This window comes from Vigna radiata, chromosome 1 (assembly GCF_000741045.1).
Source record: "Vigna radiata var. radiata cultivar VC1973A chromosome 1, Vradiata_ver6, whole genome shotgun sequence".
Lineage (NCBI taxonomy): Eukaryota > Viridiplantae > Streptophyta > Magnoliopsida > Fabales > Fabaceae > Vigna > Vigna radiata.
Genome location: NC_028351.1, coordinates 6,341,603 through 6,367,001, shown reverse-complemented (window position 1 = coordinate 6,367,001; position 25,399 = coordinate 6,341,603). Strand labels below are relative to the sequence as shown.

Genomic DNA, 25,399 nt, shown 5'->3' with positions numbered 1-25,399 from the left:
CGAAAGAACTAAATAAATTCTAAATCTTTAACAAATAACTTTTTTTTTATATTTTAAGTATTTAATAATATTTTTATATTATTTATCTAATAAATTAAATATTTTATTCAAGTTATTTGAGTCAAACATGTCGATGAGTTGAAACATAATATAATGTTAAAAATTATAGATATTATATGTAAAAAAAACACACATATACATAAACAATTTTATAGAAATTTAGAACAAAATTTTACCATTTATTAAGAAATTTGAAAAGAAAAAAATATATTCAACAGCGAAAATAAGATTGAATCAAACTTATTTAAGAAAATATATCACAAGTTCAAATTTGAGTCATGTAAATGCTCCATTAATGAGCCATGTAAATGCTCCATTAATGCAGAGAGAAAAAAAAAATTGTTAAGGATAGTGGGGAGGTGTAGGGTATTTTTGGAATAAAAGAAAATAGTGGAGAGGTGTAAAATATTTTTGAAATAAATTAAAATAGTGGGGAGGTGCAGGACCCACTTGGGGAGGTGGAGGGAGCAACACCCTTTCTTGTACGATATGATATCTGGAACAAGCGGTTATGGACTGTAGCCGATCGGTCCGCGCTTATGATGGGCCTTAACAGGATCAATCCTTGTTAATGGGCCTGAAGTCCGTCAGAATCAAAAATATATTAAAATAATATCTGACATTAATTATTTGCAGGATTTCCGGGTAAGTTTGTTTACTGTTAATATTTTATTGGGCCTATGATAGATCCAACCGACAAATTATAAATAAATAAAGAAAACCACAAATCAGGTATGCTCAACTCATTCTCCAGATCACATTCCCACTGAATTTACTGAGAGATTTCATTTTCTATTCTCATACTGAGAATTATCAGCCTTATAACGAAGGCTCTTCCATACCAATTGCCATTGCAGGTACCTCCACCCGCTGGTCAGAGCTTGAAGATTTCCGGACGGTCGAAACTGAAGGAGAACGAGCGGTCTAGATATAGGATAAGCGAGCCAACCAGTCAGATCGAACGCCAGAAAGCCGGAAAGCCACGTCATCAAGGTCAGTTCACTCGGTCCCTAAATTTTATACCGAAACATTTTGGCGCCCACCGTGCGGCCGAAAGTGAAGACTCCCTATGGTGACCACGAGGAGCATGGACAACATCGACCCAGTGCAGGTGATAAGAGAACTACAAGCACGACTGGATGAACAAGCCCAAATCATTCGCCAACAACAAGAATTGCAGCAGAAACAGACTGAAGAGATAGCCCAAATCATTCGCCAACAACTGTCACAACAACAACTCAGGTGGTCGTCCTCCTCCTAACCGATCTCCCGACTCTTGCCATTCACAGACACTGTTATGCAGGCCCAGATGCAAGGATTTTCACTAGCAACCCAACCAACATTGTATTTATTATATCATGAAGAACCTTTTAATAATGTCCTCTAATGTAAAAGTACTTGAGAATAATGAGAACATAATTATTTATTTTAACAACCCAACTTAGTAAATAATATATTACTAATTACATTTGATAAATCTTAACACACATTTTATTTATAGTATATATGACAAATTTTACATCAAATTTCTAACTTCGTATAACAAAATTAGTTTTAATACTCAATACATAGGTACATTTTCAATTTTTACACTATAATACATGTTTACAATATAAAACATGTTTCTAGTATGATACAAAATTATTTTCACAATCTCATTGTTACTTTTCAAGATTTTTTTTATGAACTTTCACATGATCCTCATAAATTTATATGAATATTGTAGGTGAAAATCGCATTAAAAAAAAAAGATAAACTAGTAAATATTGTCCCGAACAATAAAATATTCAACAACTTTAATCAATATCCAACGTATTATACTCTTTATAATTTACAAAATTAATAAAACAATTAACTTTACTTCATATATAATATTCATCGCTTTTAGATTAACAATTCAACAACTATAACCAAATATTTATATAATACAATCTTCGTAACTCAATACTCATAAATCATTCGTAACATAAACATTTAATTGTATATAGTCAGAGACATAATAATATGTAATCACATACATAATACTGTATAATCACAAGTTTTGCATTCATCACCCATTTGGACCTATTATCTATAATATATCCAACCATTTATGTTTTAGTTGATAAAAAAAGGAAAAAAAAAAAAAGAGAGTGAGATTTAGCAACCAAACCTATAGCATTTCTCATGGGCCATTTAAGCCACATAATATGAATCAAGAGAGTAATCTACACATCTAAATTTGTGATTTTATTTAGGTTTAATAGGTTTGGAGGTCCCTATATTTGGAGGTTTGTTTCAATTGGGTCCTCCAATTTTTGAAGTGATCAATTAGATCCCTAATTTTGTCAATTTGAATCAATAAAAGCCTTTATGTTAAATGCAGATAACGCCGTGAAGTTAGGGATTTCACCCTTTTATAATCCACCTAAGCACTTGAAATGATGTCACCTGGAAGCGTCAGCGTGCCACATGTAAAACTTCACGGCGTTATCTGCATTTAACATAAAGGCTTTTATTGATTCAAATTGACAAAATTAGGGACCTGATTGATCACTTTCAAAATTGGAGGACCCAATTGAAACAAACCTCCAAATATAGGGACCTCCGAACCTATTAAACCTTTTATTTATTACTATTAAAATGTTACTTGCTATGTATGCACATAAATATATTTTTTTACGTTATTTTGTGCATATAAATTACATGTTGAATTAAATTTTATTAAATAATATATTAATTCATTTTTTTTTTTGGTTTTTAATAGCTTTTGATCACCTGAAATGTAATCTAAATCCTAAATTCTAAATATAATCTAATATTTATTTTCTTTCTACTATTAGTACAATCTTCGCCATAACACAACTATGAGATTTCATTTAAACGCGTAACACTATTTACTATCAAGTAAATGAATTGGTGTGAAAAACTATTATAACCTAATTATTAGTTTTAAATTTGGTTTCCCAATATTTATTTCTTTTAAATATAAAATATAACATTTGTTAGTTGTAATCATCTTATGTCATTAGTGCAAGATTTGCATTCCATGACCTATTTTAACAATAGTTTAAAAAAATGTGTAATTTATTCATCTCTATTCAAAATAAGATTTAAACTTAATCTAAAACTATTCAAAATCAGTTTTAAATTATACACTCGATTCGAAATATATTTCCAGTAATGTGTTCGGAATATTAAGTTAAAAGTGTTTTAAATACATTCTGAAATGTATTTTTCAGAAAATATAAAGATTTTAAAAGTTTGCTTCCGTCATTGTAAAATAATGGGAGGTGCGAAAAGAAAATAAAGAAGTTGGTAAAGAAATTGAGGTTTTGCAATGTAGTCTTTACAGTGTATTTGGAAAAAGACCAGATAAAATTTTCATCTTTGCAACTGTCTCACTCTTTCGTCTATATAAAAAATATTACCTTTTTAAAATTAAAAACAAAAATGCATTCGCCAACAACAAGAATTGCAACAGAAGCAGGCTGAAGAAATAGCCCTATTAAAGGGAAAACGTCCGTCCCCCGAGAGGTCAGGAGACAACAGTCACAACAACAACTCAGGTGGTCGTCCTCCTCCTAGCCGATCTCCCGACCTCTTGCCATTCACAGACGCTGTTATGCAGGTCCAGATGCCCGACCGGCCTCCACCATAGATAGAAAGATTCGATGGTACAACGGATCTGGATCATCATCTACGGAATTTTATCGATTCCATGGCTTTTTACTCTAAAAGCGATCCGGTCAAATGCAGAGCTTTCTCTCTATCCCTGAAGGGTGAAGCTCAAGACTGGTACTACACTCTTCCCCCCAATTCGGTAGACAGCTTCCGCACTGTCATTAGTCTATTCAAAAAGCAATACGCGATCAACTGAAAGGAAGAAATCACTGCAGCCGAACTCGTTAACCTCAGACAAGGGAAGGATGAGACCCTTAGGGCGTTCATGCAAAGATATACTGAAGCAGCAAGGAGGGTAAAAGGCGTCAATCAAACATTCATTATTGGCAATCTACCTAATTGCCTAAAACCGGGATATGTCTCGGAAAGCTTATACGCCAAGTTACCCAAAACGCTGGAAGAATTGCAGGAAAAGATGACTATCCACGAGACCGGTCCCGAAGCTGCCCGAGAGAACGGGACATCACGGTGAAGGGTCGGATTGACACTATCTCTGGTGGCTTTGCCGGAGGTGGAGCCTCATCATCGGCCCGAAAAAGGCACTTAAGAAATCTACGCAGTGTCCACTCAGTGACTCGCAATCCATTGTCAATGCCTGACATCACTTTCACAGATAAAGATTTCCACGCACCGGATCCTGATCAAGATGATCCTATGGTTATCACCGCTCGAATAGCACAATACGATGTGAGTAAAGTTTTGGTTGACTAAGGGAGTTCGGTCAATATTTTGTACTGGACAACATTCCAAAGAATGGAGATAGCAGAAGACGCAATAGCTCCATTCAACGAACAGATAGTCGGATTTGCAAGAGAAAGGGTAGACACCCGAGGGTACCTCGACCTGAGAACTCGACTGGGAACAGGTGATGAAGCTAAGGAGCTTCGGATACGATTCTTGTTGGTGGAAGCAAACACTTCCTACAATGCGCTTCTTGGACTTCCTTGCTTGAATGCCTTCGAAGCAATCGTATCCACCCCACATTTGGCGATGAAATTTCCATCAGAAAGAGGAACCATTTGTACCGTTCGGGCAAACCAAAAGACAGTCCGTCAATGCTACGTTGCTGGCTTGAAAGTCACACCTTACAAAGGAGACAGGTGCACAGAAGCTATCTTGGACCTTGTCTCCCTCAGACCACCTTGTCTCCCTTTGTCGTTTTGCGCGCTTGGCCTCCCCTCAGCCAAAACGATTCAAGCTTTTTTTTCTTTTTTCTTTTTCATAAACTACAAAACAAACTTTCCCTTTTATATATATATATATATATATATATATATATATATTATATTAAACCAAATAAAAAATAAAAAGGTAAAAATGAAAAAAACAAAAATTATAAATTGTAAAAGGAAAAGAAAAATAAAATATAATAAAGTAAATAAAAAAAATAAAAAAAAAATTAAAATGATAGAAAGATATAAAATAAAATAATGTTAAGAAAAAACAAAACCTATATTATTTAATCACCCGGACGAAATTGGGTATTGACACAGGTGTCATCTTTTCATTGGGTGTCTTAAATTAAAAAAATGAAATGATTTTCGTTCTGAAGCAAGGGCAAAGATGGAAGTTGAAATATGAATTTTGCAGCTAGGGGTGGGCAAATCAAATGTACGATTAAAAACTTTATGAACTAAAAACTAGTTTGTTTAAACTGAACTGTAAAATAGTTCAGACAAACTGAACTGTTTTTTGTTTTATCAAACTGTATTGAACTGTACTGGACTAAATTGTACTAAACTACAATATAAATTGAACTAAACTACTAACTATATTAATTATTAACTGAATTGTACTAATTTTTAAACTAAATAGTATAACATATTCTTTTTAATTGAAATTTATTTTAATATTTATTTTATTCATAAGTGTCTAATAAATTGATTTTTTTAATTATTTAATATTATTATTTTCTATTTTATTTATATTTCTTTTATTATTGAAAATTATTTTTTTTTTATTTTTTTATTTTATTTTATCTTATTGATAAAAAGATATAAAAAATAATGTTACTAACACAATATATATATATATATATATATATATATATATATATATATATATATATATATATATATATATATATATATATATATATATATATATATGGGGTTTGTTAACGCGCGTACGCCTGTTTTTCAGTTGGTACGTTTTAACAATGTGTATCGGATTATAGTAGACAAAAATACCCTCATATATCATGGATTCTACGTTTTAAATTCAAGGATATTTAAATAATTTTCATTCTCAAAACAAAAAAAAAAAAACCCAAACCCTTACTCACCTCCCTCGTTCCTCTCAACCTTTTCTCTTTCATCTCTCTCACTCCAACATTTTCTCTGTCATCCCTACTGTTGCCCCAATTGAAAAAATGATTTTACGGTTTTTTATCTTGCATAGTGGTTAAAGTTTATTCTAAACGCTTGCAGAAGTTGATTTAGTGATAAAAAAGGAACATAAGGAAATTAAAGAAATAGGTATAGAAGAGCTCCCTAGGAGTACAATTCTTTCAATTTTAGGTTGTAATCTTACATCAGTTTACCATAACAAAAGAGAAAGGAAAAAGAAACACTTTGTGTAAAGGGAAAAGAACAATAGAGGGAAATATCTTGTTCTTTAAAAATATAATGAAATGTGGTGTAGATGTGTAAATGATGTATGAAAATTTAATTGATTTATGAAGGTTTTATTTACATGATTTAATTTAAATATGAAATTTAATAATAAGAAAAAGGGAAAATATATAACACATCCTCCAAGTGAACGAACAGAGCAAGAGTAGCGGGTTGTTGTGTGTGACAGAGGGAGAGAGTATGGAGATGAGAGAGAAACAAATTGGATAAGTGAGGAAGGTGGATTAGGGTTTGGCAAAGGTTTCTGATTTTTTTTTTTTTCAATTGGGACAACAGAGAAAATGTTGGAGTGAGAGAGATAAAAAAGAAAGGGTTGAGAGGAACGAGGGGTGTGAGTAAAGGTTTGAGGTTTTTTTTTTAGTTTTGAGAATGAAAATTATTTAAATATCTTTGACCTTAAAACTTAGAGTCCATGATATATGAAGGTATTTTTGTCTACTATAATCCAGTACACATTGTTAAAATGTACCAACTGAAAAACAGGCGTACGCGTGTTAACAAACCCTATATATATATACATACAAAGAATAGCGGGACCGGTTATGTGTCTGTAAAAAAAAATTTAGTTATGTACGGTATGATATTCGGGACGAGCGGTTACAAAGAATAGCCGACCGGTTATATGTAACATTATGTCCATGCTGGTTCATAACTGAGCCAACTCTTATTATTGGACTTATAGTCCACCATAATCATAGATATCTTACTAAGGTTATTGAGAATAAAATAAAATTTCCAAGTAAGTTTGTTTATATTTTATTCTGTTTATATTCTATTAGGCTTATCTCAGTTTAAGGTCCATCGGACAAATTATAAATAGAGGAAGAAGGCCATGAGCCAGGTATGCTCTAATCACGTTCAATATCATATTCAACTTCCAGAGAAATTATACTCTCCACTCTCGGAGAATCATCTCACTAAGAACCAAGGTTCTTTCGCGGTCAGGGAAAGTCAGCACCAGAAAGCGAGGAAGCCACGTCAGCGAAAGTTAGTCTCTCGGTCTCCAAAATTTTATACCGAAACAAGTTACATTCAGATAAATTTGCAAAATACTCTAGCATGAAAATCTCAATACTACTGATCATATAACTTAAATGATTGTTTTTTCAATTAAATAAAAGGAAAATAGTCAAACCTTTTGTACATAGATTAAAAACAAAAATAACGGATCCAGAAAAATTGCTCCCATGCAAAAAATGGCCAAAAGCTTGTTCCATTGTTGTACAACTTTTGAGTGAGGATTCATAACTCCAGGAACACATGAAGATCAGAAAGAGAGAACTTTTTCTACCAAAACCCTTGGCATCCCCATAAAGAGCACTGTGGAAGTGAAAGTGTAAGCATGAATGAAAACAAGCTTAATTTTGTAGCAAAGTATACAAAAGGAAACAGAAAATGTCACAGAAAGATGAAAAATTGCGAGAGTAAAGTTTGTCATAGTGGCCTTCAGTAAGTTAGTGTTGAACAAACAAGGAGACAACTGAAAATTGTCAATCCACAATGCACGCATTGACTCATTGGTGGATACAGATAATAACAAATTTGTTTTAAAAGAAATCCTTGTACTTTCCAAATTATACATGAAAGTTTTCTCCTATAATGCACAATGTATTTAAAATGAACTTCAAAATATGAAAGTCAATGATTTATAAACAAAGGTAGTATTTTATTACCTGGGGATCAAACACAGTGGAATCATTTGGAAGTCTTTGCATAGAGGTCTTGAAGTAAGTTGGGCAAGTAATACAATAAGGATCATTACATATTCCGAGTAGCCTAGACCTCACCAAGTGTTCATTCTTTCTATCATAGTTGTTATTGCAATGATTTTCATCTTTCTCACTAAGATTACAAAATTTTTCTGTCTTGCTCTCCACTACTTTGTTTCCTTCCAGAACTATAGTGTGCTTCAAAGGATTTTCAGTTCCATTGGTAACATATAGTGGCCCACTCATAAGCATCAAGGGTAAGGATGGTTTTCTTACACTAGGAAGTCGACCAGTATGACCCACAAGACTAATTTCTCTCTCATATGACTCCATGGAGATTACAGGAATAGAAAGTGATGCACTTCGTGTCCTTGATACAACCTTCCCAGATCTAGAATGTTCATTATGTTTTGCATGTGTTTCGGATGGACTAGGCTCCCCAGTTTTTTCAAAATTAGCAATGTTCGTTGATTCTGCAATTTTTAAGAAAATGAACAAAATAATCATTGCAGATGTTTCTGCACCATATCAGTTTTTAAATCAAACACTTCATGTCAATTATAAAAAAGAAGTGAATAAAATAAATATAGCCTAAATTCTACTAATGCACACGAATTAGTTTTCACAAATAGGATTATATAAGATCAAACATGAAACAAATCTACAATACACCAAAATTTTGTAAAAAATTCAAATTCAAACTTTCTACATTAATACAGTACCAGACATGTTCAAGCAGAATTTTTTATAATTTTGAGGGTGACAACAGTATTGTGAAAAGTAAAAACAGTCAAAAGATGGAATTGTTTCAAAGTCTGATATGAACTAATTCAAAAAAGAAATGAAGGGCAACGTCGGCTTTTTTTTCATGGCCACGTGTCACCAATTTTCTTTTGTAAAATAAAAAGACAATAGTGAATATTTCAAGACATGAAAATGAAAGAACCATATAACAGTGGAGCTTTCTCTGTCATTCTATTCCTATCCAAAACTTTATTCAAATTCACAATACATTACAACAACAAAAACCACCGAATAAAAGGAGTAACCAAATCATCAAAAAAGATAAAAAGAAGCAAAATTATAAATCCAAAGTCCAGAAACCATTACATAGTTAAAAACTCTTATTGTCTCAACTAATTTTGACGCAACATAAACTTCAGTATTATTAAACTTTTTTATTTTTTTCAATAAACTAAATAACTCGACTATATGTTATGTAAAGATTAGTGAAGCCACGAATGAATGACCGAGATTATATAATAATTTCTCCTCTGTCAGACTTTATTTTTAGCAACTAAAAACGAAGTTAAAAGCTTATCCATAAAATTAGCATATTCTAACATAAAAGCAAATTATTGCAACTAATAATCAAGGTAAATATTGAGCACGATGAAACTGAGGAGAAAAAAACAGAACTAACCTTTTCATGAGGATATCCAATTGAAAATCTATCCCCCATTATTTGTGTATGTATTGATATTAAATTATAGTAAAACTTAAGCACCAAATTGAAAATTGACACGTATAGAAAAACTAAATATTTAGTTTTTATACATGTCATTTACTTTTTCTTTTTAATTTGTATTATTCAGTGAGTTATACATCTTTTAGTATTAATTATGATGATCCCTTGTTTGTGCTATTCAATTTCCTTTCCTTTTTAAACATTTCTTATTCATGATTGTTTAGCCTATTTGTTTTCTTTTTTTTTTTTGGAATTTAGAAGAGTACTCAATATATTTTAGAATTAATTTAAAAAAAAACCATTGATATACATACTAATCCTATTTAATGGGAACTAATTTCGAGATAACGAAAATAACCCAAATAAAGAAATGGTATAAAAAACAATACTAGTCTACCAGTCACAACATACAGAGACCATACAACTAAACAGAAAGGAAAATAACATTTTGACACCAATTTTTTGACACCATTTTGACACTGCACACGTGTCAAAATGTGATTGGATGATTTCAAATTAGAAAAAGAAACTTTGGTTTTTTCTTCCAAATATGTCCTTATTTCAGTTTTTTTTAATTTGAAACTGTCCAACCACATTTTGACACGTGTGCAGTGTTAAAATAATGTCAAAAATTGGTGTCAAAATATCATCTTCCAAACAGAAAATACTTTCCTGATTTTATTTTGAAACATTTTATTTCATGGTAAACAGGGATGTGTATGGGAGAGACTTATGTTTGTGGCTAGGACTGGACAGTTTAGTTAAAAACTCTGAACTATAATTTAAGTGTCCTCTTTTAAGGAAAAAGTCTCTTTTAACAATTTTTTTTGACAACTTTTTAACAATACATGATTGGTCGGTCCGTTTCAAATATTTTTTTAGAATAAATTCAAAGAGACGAATGAAATGATGACACGTGTCCCATTGTCAAAAAAATTGTAAAAAGTGTTGTTAAAATATCATTGTCCTCTAAAGCACTCTACTTTGCTTTAGGTTTCATATTTGCGATCGAAATTTTCTCCCTGCCTCGTTACATTTCTTTCAGTATCGTAAGCTCGCTACTGCTACGGTTGAAGGCACTCTCCGTCGTGGAAGGTTCGCCACCATGGAAGGCTCGTCGTTGTCCAAGGCTCTACCACCATCGTCGAAGGTTCTGAAAACATTTTTCCTTTAGCGAGAAGCAAAGGCATATCACTCTGCAACCCAAAGGTACGATTTTTTTTCCCTTTCTCTTTCAAAGGTATAAATAAAATTGGAAAGCTATGCACATAAGGGTGTATTCATCTGGATGAACCCAGTGGGGGTGACAATTGATTTTCTTTTGGATTTTGTGGGAGTTTTAATTGTTTAAGAAATTTGATTTTATTTGCCTTTTTGGATAAGGGTAGCCTATAGAGTTCTAGATTGATTGATAAAGAGAGAGAGGTCAATGACTCGTGCTTTGTTGTGTTTATCTTCTTCTTTGTTAATTTTAGGTTTCTTTCAAAATTATGTATGTTTTCAAAGCTTAGACTTTTTTATGAGGAATTTGATGGAAACTAATGAAAGATTGTTGCTTTTGAAGGGTGTTATATGATCTTTTTGCTTTTTATCCATTGGGTACATTGGTTAACTCTGTTTTTTTAATGTTAACTCCGCGTTTAGACAGGCTTTCAGGGGTGACATTGGATAATTAGTTTGTTTTGATTGAAGCAGGGATAGAAATCTGTGTGGATTTTGGGGAATCATTAAGTGGTTGTATGCTTTGGTTTGTATTTGCTGGCCTTAGATTTTATTCCAAACGCGGTAGTAATGTTGCTAATGTTCATAATCAGATGTAATTGTGTAAATGATGATGTGTAAATAATTGGAACAAAGATTAAAGATAACACTAATAAGATAGTAAGGATGGGTTGGAAGAAGTCAACTAATATGAGTGTTTATTCTCATTTCTACATTAAGCATTCAATTCTTGCAGGGTAGTAAACATTAAACAGTGCAAGAGAAAACATTCAATGGGCATACCCAACACTAACTTGAGAAGAAAGATTTAGTTATCATCAGAGAAACCAGATGTTCATGGTTCCAATCAAAATGGGTCCAGATAATTTATCAACACGGAAAAATGCTGCAATATACAGTGAAATTGGTCTGGATGTGTCACCATCATCATCACTGGATGACAGTCCCTCAGAAAGTGAGGGGATTTCTTGTGATCCTCATGAAGCTCCTTTTGAATCTCCAACCATTATCCTTCAGGTGAATTATCTTTTGGTATTTCATTATCCTTTATTATATTCATTATTGATCTTGATGAGTTTAATTGAATATTTTACGGTGTCTTGGAACATATTATGACCGACCTCCCTCAGTTATTGTCACCACTTTCTGAAAGTATAATTGAATTAACTATAAAGGAAATGCGTGCCAGAGATAGCACTCCTGGTCTTGTTCATCTGGATGATGCAGAAAGTTTTGACATGTCACTAAATGATTCTAATAATGTGAAAGTAGATAGAAAATTGTCACGGGGGAGTGGTAGGAAATTAAAATCTCTGGAGGGTTGTGAATCCTCAATGGAAGTCAAGAGTTCTACAAAGAAGAATGGTCGGATTGATGCTGGAGTGTTGTCAAGAAAGGAACAAAGTAAAGATGCATCAACTATGGAGGAGCTAGTTTCAAATACTATGAAGCTTCCACTTTTATCCAGTTCATATTCTTTCAGTGATGATGATAGGTTTCTATTCAAGAAAACCTCACAAGCAACACACAACGTACCAAATGCACACACCAAAATCAATGAATGGCCTCTTCTTGTATTAACAGTAACAAGAATGCAGTGTACAGAGAACAATGAGAGCCTAACCTCCCCCACAGGATAACAATTCCTGTTAGAAACAACAATCAATCAAAAGTCCCGCCTAACAGCTATACAAAAGCTATTTATACAATCTTATTCCCGAACTTATTCCCGCCTTTCCTAACTGCCTATTAATGTTTATTCCTTCTCTTGTAAACTGTCCATGTCCTAACAGATGACTTAGGTTAGGGCTGATGATGAGCCGTGTGATTCTTTGAAGGAAACCCACAAAGTTATGGTGAGGGAGAAAACCTTCTCTAGTCAGGGTCAAAAGGAAGGGCTGGAGCCAACATCTACTGAGGTGAATGGTTTCCTTTACCATATCACCAAGGGTAAGAGGGTGTGCTTTGTATGCTTCATTCAAAGTATTCATTTTCGTTAAGCTCATATGCGGAGATGTAGAAATAATGTACTTGAGGGAAAGTACAGGTTGTTTAGTGTGGGTGATGAAGAAGGACTTCCAATCGTAACTGTTAAAATAATTAATTGTTGTGAACATAATGAGGGTGAGAATTCCTTTGACCTTTAAGCAGAATACTAAGTTCTGCTCTTGATGTGAACTAATATTATTTGAACTATTAAATTCTTAATAATCTGTTGAAAGTTTCAAGTACAACTATTAAAAATGCTGAAGCATAACATTATTTGTTCATTTGAATGTGATACATGCTGATTTATATTTGATCTGTTGATTTGAATCTTTACCTTTGTAGATGGAAAGAAGATAAATAAGTCAAAAAAGGGAAGACTTGGATCTACTGAAACCCATAGTCCTGAATTGCATAGGGGAAAGCACAAAAAAGGTCAAGACGCAAACGAAGAAGGTATCGATTTTGATTTCGTATTTGGTTATGATTTATAAATTCCACATTCTAATTATAAATGCTTGCTTGTGAAGAACATACAATAGCTGTGTATATCTTGTGGTTTTATGTGTTGTGGTTTATTTATTTTATTAGCATATTGCATGTTGTTTGGTAATGAGTATTCATAGCTGCTGTCTCATTGAATGGTGCTGCATTTATTTTTCTTGACATAAACATTTTATATGTATTGAAGGGGCTATAGATGTAATCTTTAGTGCAACATTATCAAAAAGTTGACTGACACTGAGATTGTCTTTGGTGTTAAGGAATTGTCCTGTCATACTGTTAGGTTACTTTATCCGAGTAACCTAAATCTATGCTCTCTTCTCACTCAAACACTCGAACAATAGAAATGAAAGTATGTAAGTATTTATTTATTATTGATTCTGTAAAGTATAGAAAATTACAAGTGTAATCTCCCCCAAGGAAGCTTATCTTCCTACACTGGCAATAACCTCCTTGAATAGAGTTACATGAAGACTATTTAGTGTCGCCTTCCCGCGCCCTATCCTGCTAACCCAAACTACTTCTACTAAATACCGTTTGGTACTAGCCTATATATACCGTTCGACCTTTGATACCATCCTCCCTTGATGTCGTTCGGTCTATACTCCCCCCATTGTCTTACCGTTCGGTCCTTAACTTCCCCTTTCCTTACCATTCGGTATCAGGTTAATTTCCTAACAGAATCTTTTTTCTTTCAGATTGTTCCTTTCAAGTTCTTCCTTTGATTTTATAATACATTATTAGAAAATATTTATTTCTTTGCATAAATAAGCTAGACGAGTGATTTCGTGATGAGGTTTTTACCTATGATTTGTGATGTACTTACTATAAGGTGGAGTTGACTAAGCCCTTAGTAATCAAAACTAAAAATCTAATTTCTATTTGTAGCCCAACTTTACTTGTTTTAAAAAAGATAGAAAAACTTCTGTCAGAGAGTGAGCCTTGTGACTTGGATGTCATAAGTTCAAATCTTGAAAATAATATATCTACTTGTGGAGATAATATAATTTTAAATTAAAAAATAATATAATTATAATCAAAATTAAAAAATGATATATATTATGATTTTAAATTAGAAAATGATATATATTATGATTTTAAATTAAAAAATAATATAATTATAATCAAAATATTATTATTTTACCGTGTTAAATGAATGTATCAAGACGATAAAATTAAAATTTTATATTAAGATAATGAGATGATAATATATAAAACATGTTAATTAAATATTCGAAGTTAGCATGGCTCGATTCAATTGGTAACATAATTTTGATTGATTAAGACAAAGAGTTGGTTCAACAATCTTTTATACGGGGGGAAGTGGACATTAGTAACAACTTTTTTTATTATTTTACTTACAAAACTATGAAACGTAATTTATATTTGTGTAATAAAAATAAAAAAAATAGAATACTTTTGTAGAATATTTGTGTAATAAAAATTAACAACGAAACGACACTTTCGCAAATTCCTCTTCCTCTGGGCAAATTTCTGGAAAAGATGATGCAGAGGTTTTCTTTTCTTCCTCGCATGGTTCGTCCTTCTCTTCCAATGGTTCATCGTCTCTTTTGCTCCAACTCCCAAATCGATGAAGCCATTGCAGAATTTAGTTACTTACTCACTAAGCGCGTTCCTCCCATCTTCGAATTTGGAAAGATTTTGGGATTCCTTGTGAGAATGGAGCGGTACCCTACTGCTATTTCTCTGGTTAAAATCATGAAGAGGAAGGGAATCTGCTCTAATCTGGTCATTCTCAGCATCCTCATGAACTGTTATTCTCATATGGGAAGACTGGGCTTCGGTTTATCTGTATTTGCCAACACTCTGAAACGGGGATATCATCCAGATCCCATTATGTTCACTATCCTAATCCAAGGTTTCTGTCAAAAAGGTCTAATAGATGATGTTTTTTTGCTTAACAACAAAGTAACAGAAGAAGGGTTTATACTGGATGAAGTTACGGAGGGAACGCTCATCAAGGGGTTATGCTCTGTGGGACAACCAAAGTCAGCACTGCAATTGTTTGTGAACAATAAGGTTTGGTCGAACGTGAGCTATGCTACAATGATTGATTATTTGTTCAAATTTAATAGTTCCAAAAAAGCAGAAGAATTATATCATGAAATGATTCAAAAAAAAGTTGAATGTAATGTTATTACCTATACAGTTGTAGTCAAGGGCTTTTGTTCAATGGGTAGCTTAGAAAAAGCCTGTGNTACATGTCATGAAATGCAATTAAATGGCGTGAGGCCAAATCTTAATACGTATACTGTACTCATGGATGGATTTTGTAGCAAAGGAAGGGTCAGGGACGCCACTACTGTCTTTGGCATGATTATTAGAGCGTATCTCAAACCTGGTGTAAATATCTTAAATTCTTTAATGCATGTCTACGATATGGTTAATCATATGGAAAACTCTAAAAGAGTGTGGAATTCAATGACCCTTATGGGACTCAACCATGATACTTGGAGCTACAATATCATGCTTAATGTACTTGGAAAAGACAATAGGACANAAGAGATTCTAACTTTGTTATATGAAATGGATGACAACAATATCACTNCCGATCGTGTGACTCGCGAAACTTTTTTAAGGTACCTGGTTAAATCTCGACCAATATATGGACAGTTTATTAAATTAATGGATTTTGTAAACCCACCTCAGAATGTACAATGGGTACAAATTTGGAATATCCTTTCGAGTGGATTATGGAAGGTGGGGAAAGTTGAAGAGGCAATAAAAATATTTTTATATCTTTCCCCTAAAGGCATTGAACTTTTGGTATACCATGGAACACCGGGGAACATAGCCCCGGTGTTCCATGGTATACCAAAAGTTCAATGCCTCAACAAGCAAACCCTTCCTACACAAATCTATTATTATAATGGTATAACTATTTAAATTTAAGGCATCCTCTGTAGGGGAAAGATATAAAAATATTTTTATTGCCTCTTCAACTTTCCCCACCTTCCATAACCCACTCGAAAGGATATTCCAAATTTGTACCCATTGTACATTTCGAGGTGGGTTTACAAAATCCATTAATTTAATAAACTGTCCATATATTGGTCGAGATTTAACCAGGTACCTTAAAAAAGTTTCGCGAGTCACACGATCGGNAGTGATATTGTTGTCATCCATTTCATATAACAAAGTTAGAATCTCTTNTGTCCTATTGTCTTTTCCAAGTACATTAAGCATGATATTGTAGCTCCAAGTATCATGGTTGAGTCCCATAAGGGTCATTGAATTCCACACTCTTTTAGAGTTTTCCATATGATTAACCATGTCGTAGACATGCATTAAAGAATTTAAGATATTTACACCAGGTTTGAGATACGCTCTAATAATTATGCCAAAGACAGTAGTGGCGTCCCTGACCCTTCCTTTGCTACAAAATCCATCCATGAGTACAGTATACGTATTAAGATTTGGCCTCACGCCATTTAATTGCATTTCATGACATGTANCACAGGCTTTTTCTAAGCTACCCATTGAACAAAAGCCCTTGACTACAACTGTATAGGTAATAACATTACATTCAACTTTTTTTTGAATCATTTCATGATATAATTCTTCTGCTTTTTTGGAACTATTAAATTTGAACAAATAATCAATCATTGTAGCATAGCTCACGTTCGACCAAACCTTATTGTTCACAAACAATTGCAGTGCTGACTTTGGTTGTCCCACAGAGCATAACCCCTTGATGAGCGTTCCCTCCGTAACTTCATCCAGTATAAACCCTTCTTCTGTTACTTTGTTGTTAAGCAAGAAAGCATCATCTATTAGACCTTTTTGACAGAAACCTCGGATTAGGATAGTGAACATAATGGGATCTGGATGATATCCCCGTTTCAGAGTGTTGGCAAATACAGATAAACCGAAGCCCAGTCTTCCCGTATGAGAATAACAGTTCATGAGGATGCTGAGAATGACCAGATTAGAGCGGATTCCCTTCCTCTCCATGATTTTAACCAGAGAAATAGCAGTAGGGTACCGCTCCATTCTCACAAGGAATCCCAAAATCTTTCCAACACTCTGAAACGGGGTATACCAAAAGTATGATATGATTCTAGCTCTCTTTCAAAAGGGAGAGAGCGGAAGCCTTTCTTCATGCCATGATATCCAGAGGTTTGTTGAAATAAATAGGTGAGATCTCATTTAACTTATTCTTTCCATGCTTTGATTTATTGTTTTCAATTGAATACTTAACCGAAACATGCTGAACCATCACACAGGCAACTTGCTGCTGGGGAACCATCAGAAAATGCAACCAGAGGAACAAAGAAGCTTGAGTCAATTTAAATTGGGACTGCCACAAATAGTTCATTTTTCAACTCTATTCGGTTTAAAGAATTTCATGTGTAAAATATATTAAACAGGTATATATAGCATGCAACTTGAGAAAGTAGACCTTCAATTTCATCTACAAAGTATTATCATGTTAAGTAGCTCTTGAATTGTTACATATGTTAATACAATTAAGAGGGTTACTCAGTAAAGATACTTAAGAGGGTGAGATTTCCAACTAATTATTCATGCATCTTAATAACAGAGGGATAGGATGTGGATTGATTAGTTTTGAGATAATGTTTTTCTTTTTGATTTATATAATTGTTTGAGTTACTTTCCTTAATGTCGTTGTTTGTTAGGTGGGGCCAGGTTTGTCTTGTTGGAATTGTGGGCATATGCTATTATTGAAGAGGGGTGTGTGAGGCCACGGAATCTGACTACTTTTGCTTCTTTTTGTGCATTTTAAGCCAAACTGATACAACACATCAGAGCAAAAGTTGGAAAACCCTTCTTCTCTTATTGTTCTTGGAGTGAAGTGTTTTGGCTTGTGGCTTCAATTAGAATGGAAAAGGAAAATATGTAAAGGGGACACAAGAGACCAATGGATCATATCTTATGCCATAAAAACATTAAATAATTAGATGACACTGCAGAAAGTTAGATTTCAGAGGAAGGGTCCCATTCTGAAATCACAGGATTAAAATCATGAATGTTTTTTATATGTAGTGTGTCACATCCTTCATTTTACTTGCACAGAATCATAAACGGTTTGTTATGATTATATCTACATAGGTGTTTGAAAAGGGATAGAAAATCACATGGTTTAGCATGTAAGAAAGTCTTTCCAAATTTGACTTAAGTATTTAGTTGCTATGAGGGAGAAAAATGAGAAGTAATGTTTTGTACAAAAATCCTACCTATTTGCATCAGTAGTTAAACAAGTTTTGTTATGTTTTTCTCTCATGGCAAATATGTTTTATCCTATTATAACTTGGGGCAATTGCCATATTTACCTTGAAATTCTATGAGAATATGGTTTCCTGGTTTACTAGATATTTAAATTGCCCTCACTAATCAATAAGTTGAATAAAGATTTTGAAAAAATAAAATTATTTTACATGTTAGAGTTATTACCCTGAGATAAATTTATGCCCTTGATCCATTCACCATTTAAACCTCAATGACTTGGGCTATTGCTCAGATAACTCAATTTTATATACCTTTTTTATTGCATGGTTTTGCTTTTGGGGGAAACTGTCCTTCTTTTTTAAATGTACAAATTAGTTTAAGATCAGGGTTTGTTATTTATACTTTTCTCCTTTATCTTAATTCCCTTTTCATAAAAAAAAATGGCAAGAAGTATCTTTCCAATCAGATAATTCATTCAGGACTTGATTTCTTTATTTCTTCTAATTTTTTTCTTGACTAATATATCGATCACAATTGTTTTAAAAAACCAAAAGTACAATCAAGACCAATAAGAAAGAGATTAATAATTTATTTTTTTTGTTTTCAATAGCTTTTATAACCTGAAATTTAATCTAAATTCTAAATATAATATAATATTTATTTTCTTTCTACTATTAGCACAATCTTCGTCATAACACAACTAATTTGTTATTAGAATCCATTTAAATGCGTATGCTCTCTCAAGTATCACCTTTGTTCCCTTCATCTTCTCAACTTTCAATAAAAAAAATTAATTACAAAATTAACCTTTTTTAATTTTTAAACCACCTGGCCGAAAAGTTATTGAAACATACGCCAGAAAACTTCTCTCCCGGCTGATTGAGTTGAGTGAGTCTCCTGCTCCTCCTCCTGGATCCCAAGGTTCGGGCGTGAGCCATGAGACTCTACTATTATTCGACAACTACTTATAAAAACACTTCTCCTTCAGAAGCCCACACCTCGGGTTCCTAAGTGATGACTATATATTTATGTTTCATTTATGTTTTTAAAATTTAAATTTTTTGAGATTCTTGTGTATTTAAATGATTTATTTAAAATGAATTTATGACGATTAAATTTATTGGGTTTGAGAATTAAAGATCTTTAAGATGTGATTCTTAGTTGTAGAAATTATTTTGAATGTTCTAATGGTTATTTGTATAGTCCAAGTTAAAATTTTATTCATTTAAAACATAAAATTGAATGGTCAAAACTGGTCTAGTCTGGTAAACTCAAGGCTCTTGTACAATTTTGAAAAAAAAAAGATGGCTAAAGTGTAATTTGAGAAAAAATTTGGATTTTTTTGAAATTTTGAATAAAATAAAAAAGGTTGAAATGGGTGAAACTCATCTAGACATTATATCAGAAAGATACCAAGGGTTTCTAAAAATACCAGGAGTGGTGAAGAAAGGAGTGGATGAAACTCGATTTTAGTCATGTACGTAACGGGATTACCAGGTTAACTAGGAAAAATTAGGAGTGGATTAAATTCAACTAGACAATGTATTAGGAAGATATCAGAAGTGTCTAGAGATATCATTACACAATAGGATTCTTGAAAGATAAATTTTTTTTAGCTCTAGTTTTTTTTTTTTTATTGATTATCAGTTATATATGTGCTTTGTTTTTTAGGTAACATAATTTATTATTTAAAAGTTTAAATGTGCACGTTAAATAAAAATTATATAAAATTGAAATCTATTAATTCATTATTTTAAGATTTTGGATAAAAAATAATATTAATTTTTTTAAATTTTTTTTTTGAAATTCTTGAAAAATAAGTTTTTTTTTTTTAACTTTAGTTTGTTTTTTTTATTGATTATCAGTTATAACTGAACTTTGTATCTGTTTTATTTTCTAGACAAACATAAATAGTTTATTATTTGAAAATTTAAGTAAGTTTAAATTTTATATTAAATAAAAATAAAAATCATATAAAGTTGAAAATCTATTAACTTATTATTTTAAGATTTTTAATAAAAGATAATATTAATATTACCTTACTTTGTTGTGTCTTCTTAATAAACATTATCTTATAAATCTAACATTAATAATTCTTACCTTTATATTAAGAGGAAAACAAATAAAAGATAGAAAGTGTATGGCCATGTAACTTTGCTGTTTTGTTTTCATTGACCTATGTCTTGCTATTTTAGTTTGTTTTGTTTTCTTTTGTTGGGTTTTCTTAGGGGAAACAAACTCTTACTGTTTTAAGCAAATTTTTCCAAGTTTTTGTTATCATTGGCTTGTACGTAACATCCCTGATTTACAATTTCTTTTCTCTTGAATTTTGTTAATGGGGACAAGTTCATTTTCCTTGTTTAGATTGTGTGTTTATCTTTCAAGACAGTTTTGGTCAATAATCAGGTAAAACATGCATCTCTTATCGCTTGAATTTCCATAATCTGTGTAAAACCATTGATTTGTCACATTATAGCATATTTTGCTTATGACTACTTAATGTTTCATTGGTTACAAAAAGTTTAATTTTTACATATTTATTTGATATAAATATTTATTTTTATGTTTGTTTATCTCGTTTCAATTTTATTATTAACTATAAATTCATGGAATATGTGAATATTAAAACAAAATTATTGTTAATCAAATACAACTATAATTCTGCTGCATTGTCAACTTACTTATTGATGTATGTACCAAAATTTCGTACTCATTTTGAAATAAAGAAACTTTTTTATATAGATACCTAAATGCTATAAAGACTAGTTTGACATGTCTCATTTCTCTATCATATCACTTTTATCTCTAACTTTTCTTTCACTCAAGGAATACACATTTGCATTAGGTGTCTACAAATCTTTATTCAGATAAAAAATATAACAGAGTGCATGAATGAAGCCTACATAACATTATCAATTACAAAAATACACAAGGAAAAGTTTTCCCAAAAAAATCGACCTATAGTAACATACTTATTCATGACAAGCTCCTCATTGAGTAGATGCAAAAACTTGTGTATCTATTGCAGAAAATTGAGGTAAGCTGAAACGAATCTCTCCAAAATATCTATCAGAATACCAGAGAATGATTACTGTGCTAATAGCTGAAGGCCTTCTTCTAAATCTACCAAAGTGATGGTAAGAAGTTCTTCTGTGTCCATACAGTCAAAACTGAGACGTAGGTCCAAATTTTCTCTAGCATTAACCAACATGGTAGCTACCAATCCACCATTTGTATCCTTTCGCTGTTTTTCTGTTGTTTCCCTTTCTATCAATGTAGCCAAGGCTTTTATACTGCACTCGGGATGCAACTTAAATCCATATAGCACACTATCTTCTGCTAAAGTATGCATCTTGATGTGAAGGATTTGTGCTAGTTCTTCTGAGTTGAAATCATTAAATTGAAAAAACTTGGTTACCCTTCTACAGAAACCTTCATTAGAACTTATCACTCGCTTCATTGGTTCACTGTAGCCAGCAAATATTACTACAATTTTGCCACTGTCCATGACAGACATAATCTCCTCTAAGGCTTCCAACCCATAGTCCTTGTCATCAGACTTTTGCAATGGTACCAATCTATAAGCTTCATCAACAAAAAGAATGCCCCCCTCTGCTTCCATGATCTGTAGCGAATTTTTTAAGCAACTCAATAAGCAATGCAGAAAATTTGGTTCACAGATAGGAAGATTTTGGAGTCAGTAACATACCTTCCTCCTGGTTTTTGGACCAGTGTGGCCAACAAATTCACCTACTAAATCCGTACGCTGTACTTCTGTCACTTTATCAGAAGGTAGAATTCCCACCATATGGAGTAATTTTCCAAGAATCCTTGCTACCATAGTTTTACCTATAATGAATTCTCGATAAACACTCGGGAGAAAAAAGATACAAAATGGTAGAATGAATTAAGTTTTCTTCATATGTTAAACTTAAGGTAAAATGAATCAAGATTTTGCCCTAAGTTAAATTCAGCTTATGCACTTCAACTTTTATAGTTAGTCGCTCACTTGACTTCTCCAAAAGGCATTTTTAACTTGTGAATAAGTTAATTTTGAGTTATGGAGGAAACTTCACTCATTTTACCTTGTGTTTTTTCCTATGAATGTTTATTGAAAATTTCATCCAGTTAAGACCTAAATATTGTACCATGAAATGGTAAATGGAGAAGATGAAGTTAAGTGCACAATAAGACATCTTTCCAATTCTGATTTGAAAAAAACAAGCAAGATGTTCTAAAAACAAACAATCACCAATATGAGCATATTATAAAAACCTGTTCCAGGGTTGCCAAGAAAGGCCATGTGTGGTGGTCTTCTTGCACCAACATGCAGGCCAAGAGCTCTTCGTCTCTCATCCAAAAGCATGCCCTTTGCCCACTTGCGTAGTTGTACCTTTAGATCATTAAGACCCACAATGTTGGATAGTTCCTTCTCAAGCTGGTCCATTTTAGCTTTGGTTTCACTGCATGCTTCAATGGCTCGTCGTTTCCTCTGCTCTTTAAGATGCCAGTTTAATAGTTCCCTGAGTTTCTCAGTTCCAGGGCCTTGGGATAGATGATTTAGAGGTGTCATTCCCTCCTGTAATTCACAGGCATTAGCATATATGACAACTTTACCAAAAAATGTTAAAATAGCATGAAAAAAAGGAAATACAGTTCATTACATCGTCCTTAGCACTGCAATCAGCATTGTACTCAAGCAATGTTTTCACAGTTAAGAATTCTTCTGATCGCAGCGAGTACCAAACAGCAAGATGTAAAGGTGTCATACCATTCTGCAAGAAAGAGTTAGGAACAAACTTTTTTATTATTATAAAGTAATCGTTGCTAGGTTTAAACAAAATTAAATGATATAGAAAGTGGCAAAAAAATCACATTTGCTCTGGCTTCAACAACAGCCCCACGAGCAAGAAGTAATTGCGCAGCTTCATTGCACCCATTCTTTGCTGCCATGTGCAATGGAGTTTCTCCATACTACAGAGATAAATAAACCTTTTCAGAATTCCATGGCAATTACTAGAAGTTTAGATTTTACATGTTACGTACTTATATTTTAAAAACAACTTCAGTTGAAAAAATTGACGACTACCAACCATATTCTTGGCCTCCATCTCAACCTTATCTGGCCCTTGCCAATCAAGAAGAAATTTAACTATATCGACCCTATTCTGACCAGCAGACACATGAAGTGGTGTCTGTGCCATCTGCATTTATAATAGATGAGATCCTCAGGCATATCAAATATAAGAGGATAACACGAAAACCCTATAAAGTAAGAAAAACAAAACACTAGCATATAGAATATAAAAGATAAGCCAAGCAACAAGCATATTTACAAATGAACTACACCTGACTTTTTAAAACCTTAATACTGATATATAAAAAGTGAGCAATCGGAGAAATAGATCATCAATATGATAATGCCTTTCTATTCCTTTACATATTTCATAATTGTCACCTAAACCCCGAGACGAAAAAACCCTACAGATGATCATCAAGGAGAAGCCATAAAAGAGTCCTTCTCCATTACGAGTCTAAACATACAATCTCCCCCTTGAAGGAATGCCGTGCAAAGCAATTGTCAATAAGCTGGAACACCCTGAGCAATATCAAGTCTAGGTAGCATATTCGACATGCAAGCCTTTCAATTCCTAATGTAGCTGGCATTGAACACAAGGGGCGGTAGTATAGCAAAAAATGAGGATCAAAATCAAAGTAGAGTAGTACAATCAAGGTAATTCCAATATGAAATTGATATCCTTTCCTACCACCCTACTAAGTTTACTCTTTCATAAAAGCACAGGCCAACCATTTAACCATCATATCACCCCGGTTGTTAAAGTCACCATGAGTCATAATCAAGCAGATCCGAGAGTCATGAACATCATTCCAAACCCTCAATTAAAAAAAAAAAAATAGCATTAACCCACAAACAAAAGCACAAACTTTTCCACAAACAACATTGGAAAGATCCAATTTTGAATGTTTAATGAGCAAAAAAGCAAACATTTTGAAGATGCCCAGTTGGGGGAAATGGGATCTTACAACAGGGTTCTTCTCGTTGAGGAGCGAAGGGTTGTCTCGAAGTAGCCTCTGTAGTCCGGCGAGGTCACCGGAGAGGGCGCAGCCATGGATGGTGGCTGGCTTTGCAAATCTTGACCGTTGATCCTGAGGCCTGGTGATGTGATTGTTGTTCATGCTGAATTGAATCGTAAAAGAAGAGAGAAAAAAATGGGTTGAAGATTTGAGAGAGAGAAAGAGAAAGTGATTGTGATGTAAACTTATCTTCAGCTATATATTCGTCCTTGAGCGTGTGGCCTTCAATACTCCCCGCGTCCAATTCTCACGCCTCCTCGATCTTCCTTCCTTTTTCCTCTTTCTCTTTCTCTTTCTCTCCATGTTAAGTTCTTCCCTAATCAACTACTATTTTTCCCCTTAATCCATCTTAAAAAATTACCATATTATAATTTCCATTGTTTTTAGCTTCAAACTTTCCATAATTTAAAAGACAAATTTTTCCTTAGTTTCAACCATTTAAATAGTTAACTATAAATAAATATGATTAGATATTAGAGATTTGAAAGAAAGAAAGAAGGGATTATGACATTTCTGAAATAGCCAACATTTTTAGTTTTTTATTCTTCCATTATTAACGCTGAGGTTTTTTGTTTAAGTATGATGATTAGTTTTGGATGTGATTATAAAATAATTAGTTAGATCATTATATTATTATTGTATACAAGTTGGATGTCTGCTATTTCAATGGTGCTTTGCCAGCTTTTATTACCTATTCGTGAGTTGTTTTTTATTGGACAATCGTGTTATAGAAAATAAGTTTGGAAGTATGTGTTTATTCATTTGATTTTGCAACTTGGTTTAATTTACACATTATTTTTTTTAGCTGAAACTTTTATAAATTACTGTTTATAAATTAATTACTAGAA

At 32.8% G+C, this 25,399-nt stretch overlaps 3 protein-coding genes across 16 annotated transcripts in view; 1 reads left to right on the top strand and 2 right to left on the bottom strand.

Annotated features, from left to right (window-relative positions):
• Nucleotides 1-24,876, bottom strand: part of LOC106773619 (protein CbxX, chromosomal) — a 25,333-nt gene extending 457 nt beyond the window's left edge. Inside the window, exons 1-7 of one of the 3 annotated variants that reach the window (XM_022783015.1) lie at nucleotides 24,501-24,876; nucleotides 23,549-23,659; nucleotides 23,331-23,429; nucleotides 23,120-23,230; nucleotides 22,731-23,034; nucleotides 22,165-22,304; nucleotides 21,676-22,080 (exon numbers count right to left, since the gene is read on the bottom strand). In XM_022783015.1, coding sequence (XP_022638736.1) covers nucleotides 21,676-22,080; nucleotides 22,165-22,304; nucleotides 22,731-23,034; nucleotides 23,120-23,230; nucleotides 23,331-23,429; nucleotides 23,549-23,659; nucleotides 24,501-24,653 — 1,323 coding nt within the window. In that variant the 5' untranslated portion in view covers nucleotides 24,654-24,876. Of the gene's footprint in view, nucleotides 1-21,228; nucleotides 22,081-22,164; nucleotides 22,305-22,730; nucleotides 23,035-23,119; nucleotides 23,231-23,330; nucleotides 23,430-23,548; nucleotides 23,660-24,500 lie in introns of those variants that run through there. The other 2 variants (XM_014660344.2, XM_022783021.1) reach the window with 2 other exon arrangements.
• On the bottom strand, nucleotides 7,543-9,482 carry LOC111242011 (probable cyclic nucleotide-gated ion channel 20, chloroplastic). The gene is made up of 2 exons (XM_022783049.1): nucleotides 8,030-9,482; nucleotides 7,543-7,676 (listed from the first exon to the last, which is right to left on the bottom strand). The coding sequence occupies exons 1-2, from the start codon at nucleotides 8,570-8,572 to the stop codon at nucleotides 7,644-7,646; spliced, it is 576 nt and encodes a 191-aa protein (XP_022638770.1). The 5' UTR covers nucleotides 8,573-9,482; the 3' UTR covers nucleotides 7,543-7,643.
• Nucleotides 10,531-18,928, top strand: LOC106774453. Of its 12 annotated transcripts, XM_022783030.1 has the most exons (6): nucleotides 10,531-10,742; nucleotides 11,491-11,771; nucleotides 12,593-12,704; nucleotides 13,086-13,196; nucleotides 17,492-17,635; nucleotides 17,906-18,920. In XM_022783030.1, exons 2-5 carry the CDS (start codon nucleotides 11,586-11,588, stop codon nucleotides 17,629-17,631), a joined length of 549 nt encoding a protein of 182 aa, XP_022638751.1. In that variant the 5' UTR covers nucleotides 10,531-10,742; nucleotides 11,491-11,585; the 3' UTR covers nucleotides 17,632-17,635; nucleotides 17,906-18,920. The 12 variants fall into 12 exon arrangements, 6 of the variants coding, with proteins under 6 accessions (XP_022638751.1, XP_022638753.1, XP_022638749.1 ...); XR_002668462.1 differs by lacking the exon at nucleotides 17,906-18,920 and having other exon boundaries at nucleotides 12,548-12,704; nucleotides 17,492-17,724; XM_022783032.1 differs by lacking the exon at nucleotides 17,492-17,635 and having other exon boundaries at nucleotides 17,906-18,928.
• Nucleotides 24,877-25,399: the final 523 nt, after the last annotated feature.

What these genes read in the sequence shown, in the direction of transcription:
- LOC111242011 (XM_022783049.1), bottom strand. Translation starts at nt 8,572, where the DNA reads ATGATTATTTTGTTCATTTTCTTAAAAATTGCAGAATCAACGAACATT. An exon ending in CCACTGTGTTTGATCCCCAG is followed by an intron (nt 7,677 to 8,029) that starts GTAATAAAATAC and finishes TCACTTCCACAG; the next exon opens with TGCTCTTTATGGGGATGCCA.
- LOC106774453 (XM_022783030.1), top strand. Translation starts at nt 11,586, where the DNA reads ATGTTCATGGTTCCAATCAAAATGGGTCCAGATAATTTATCAACACGG. An exon ending in CCTTTACCATATCACCAAGG is followed by an intron (nt 12,705 to 13,085) that starts GTAAGAGGGTGT and finishes TTACCTTTGTAG; the next exon opens with ATGGAAAGAAGATAAATAAG. An exon ending in TCAAGACGCAAACGAAGAAG is followed by an intron (nt 13,197 to 17,491) that starts GTATCGATTTTG and finishes ACCATCACACAG; the next exon opens with GCAACTTGCTGCTGGGGAAC.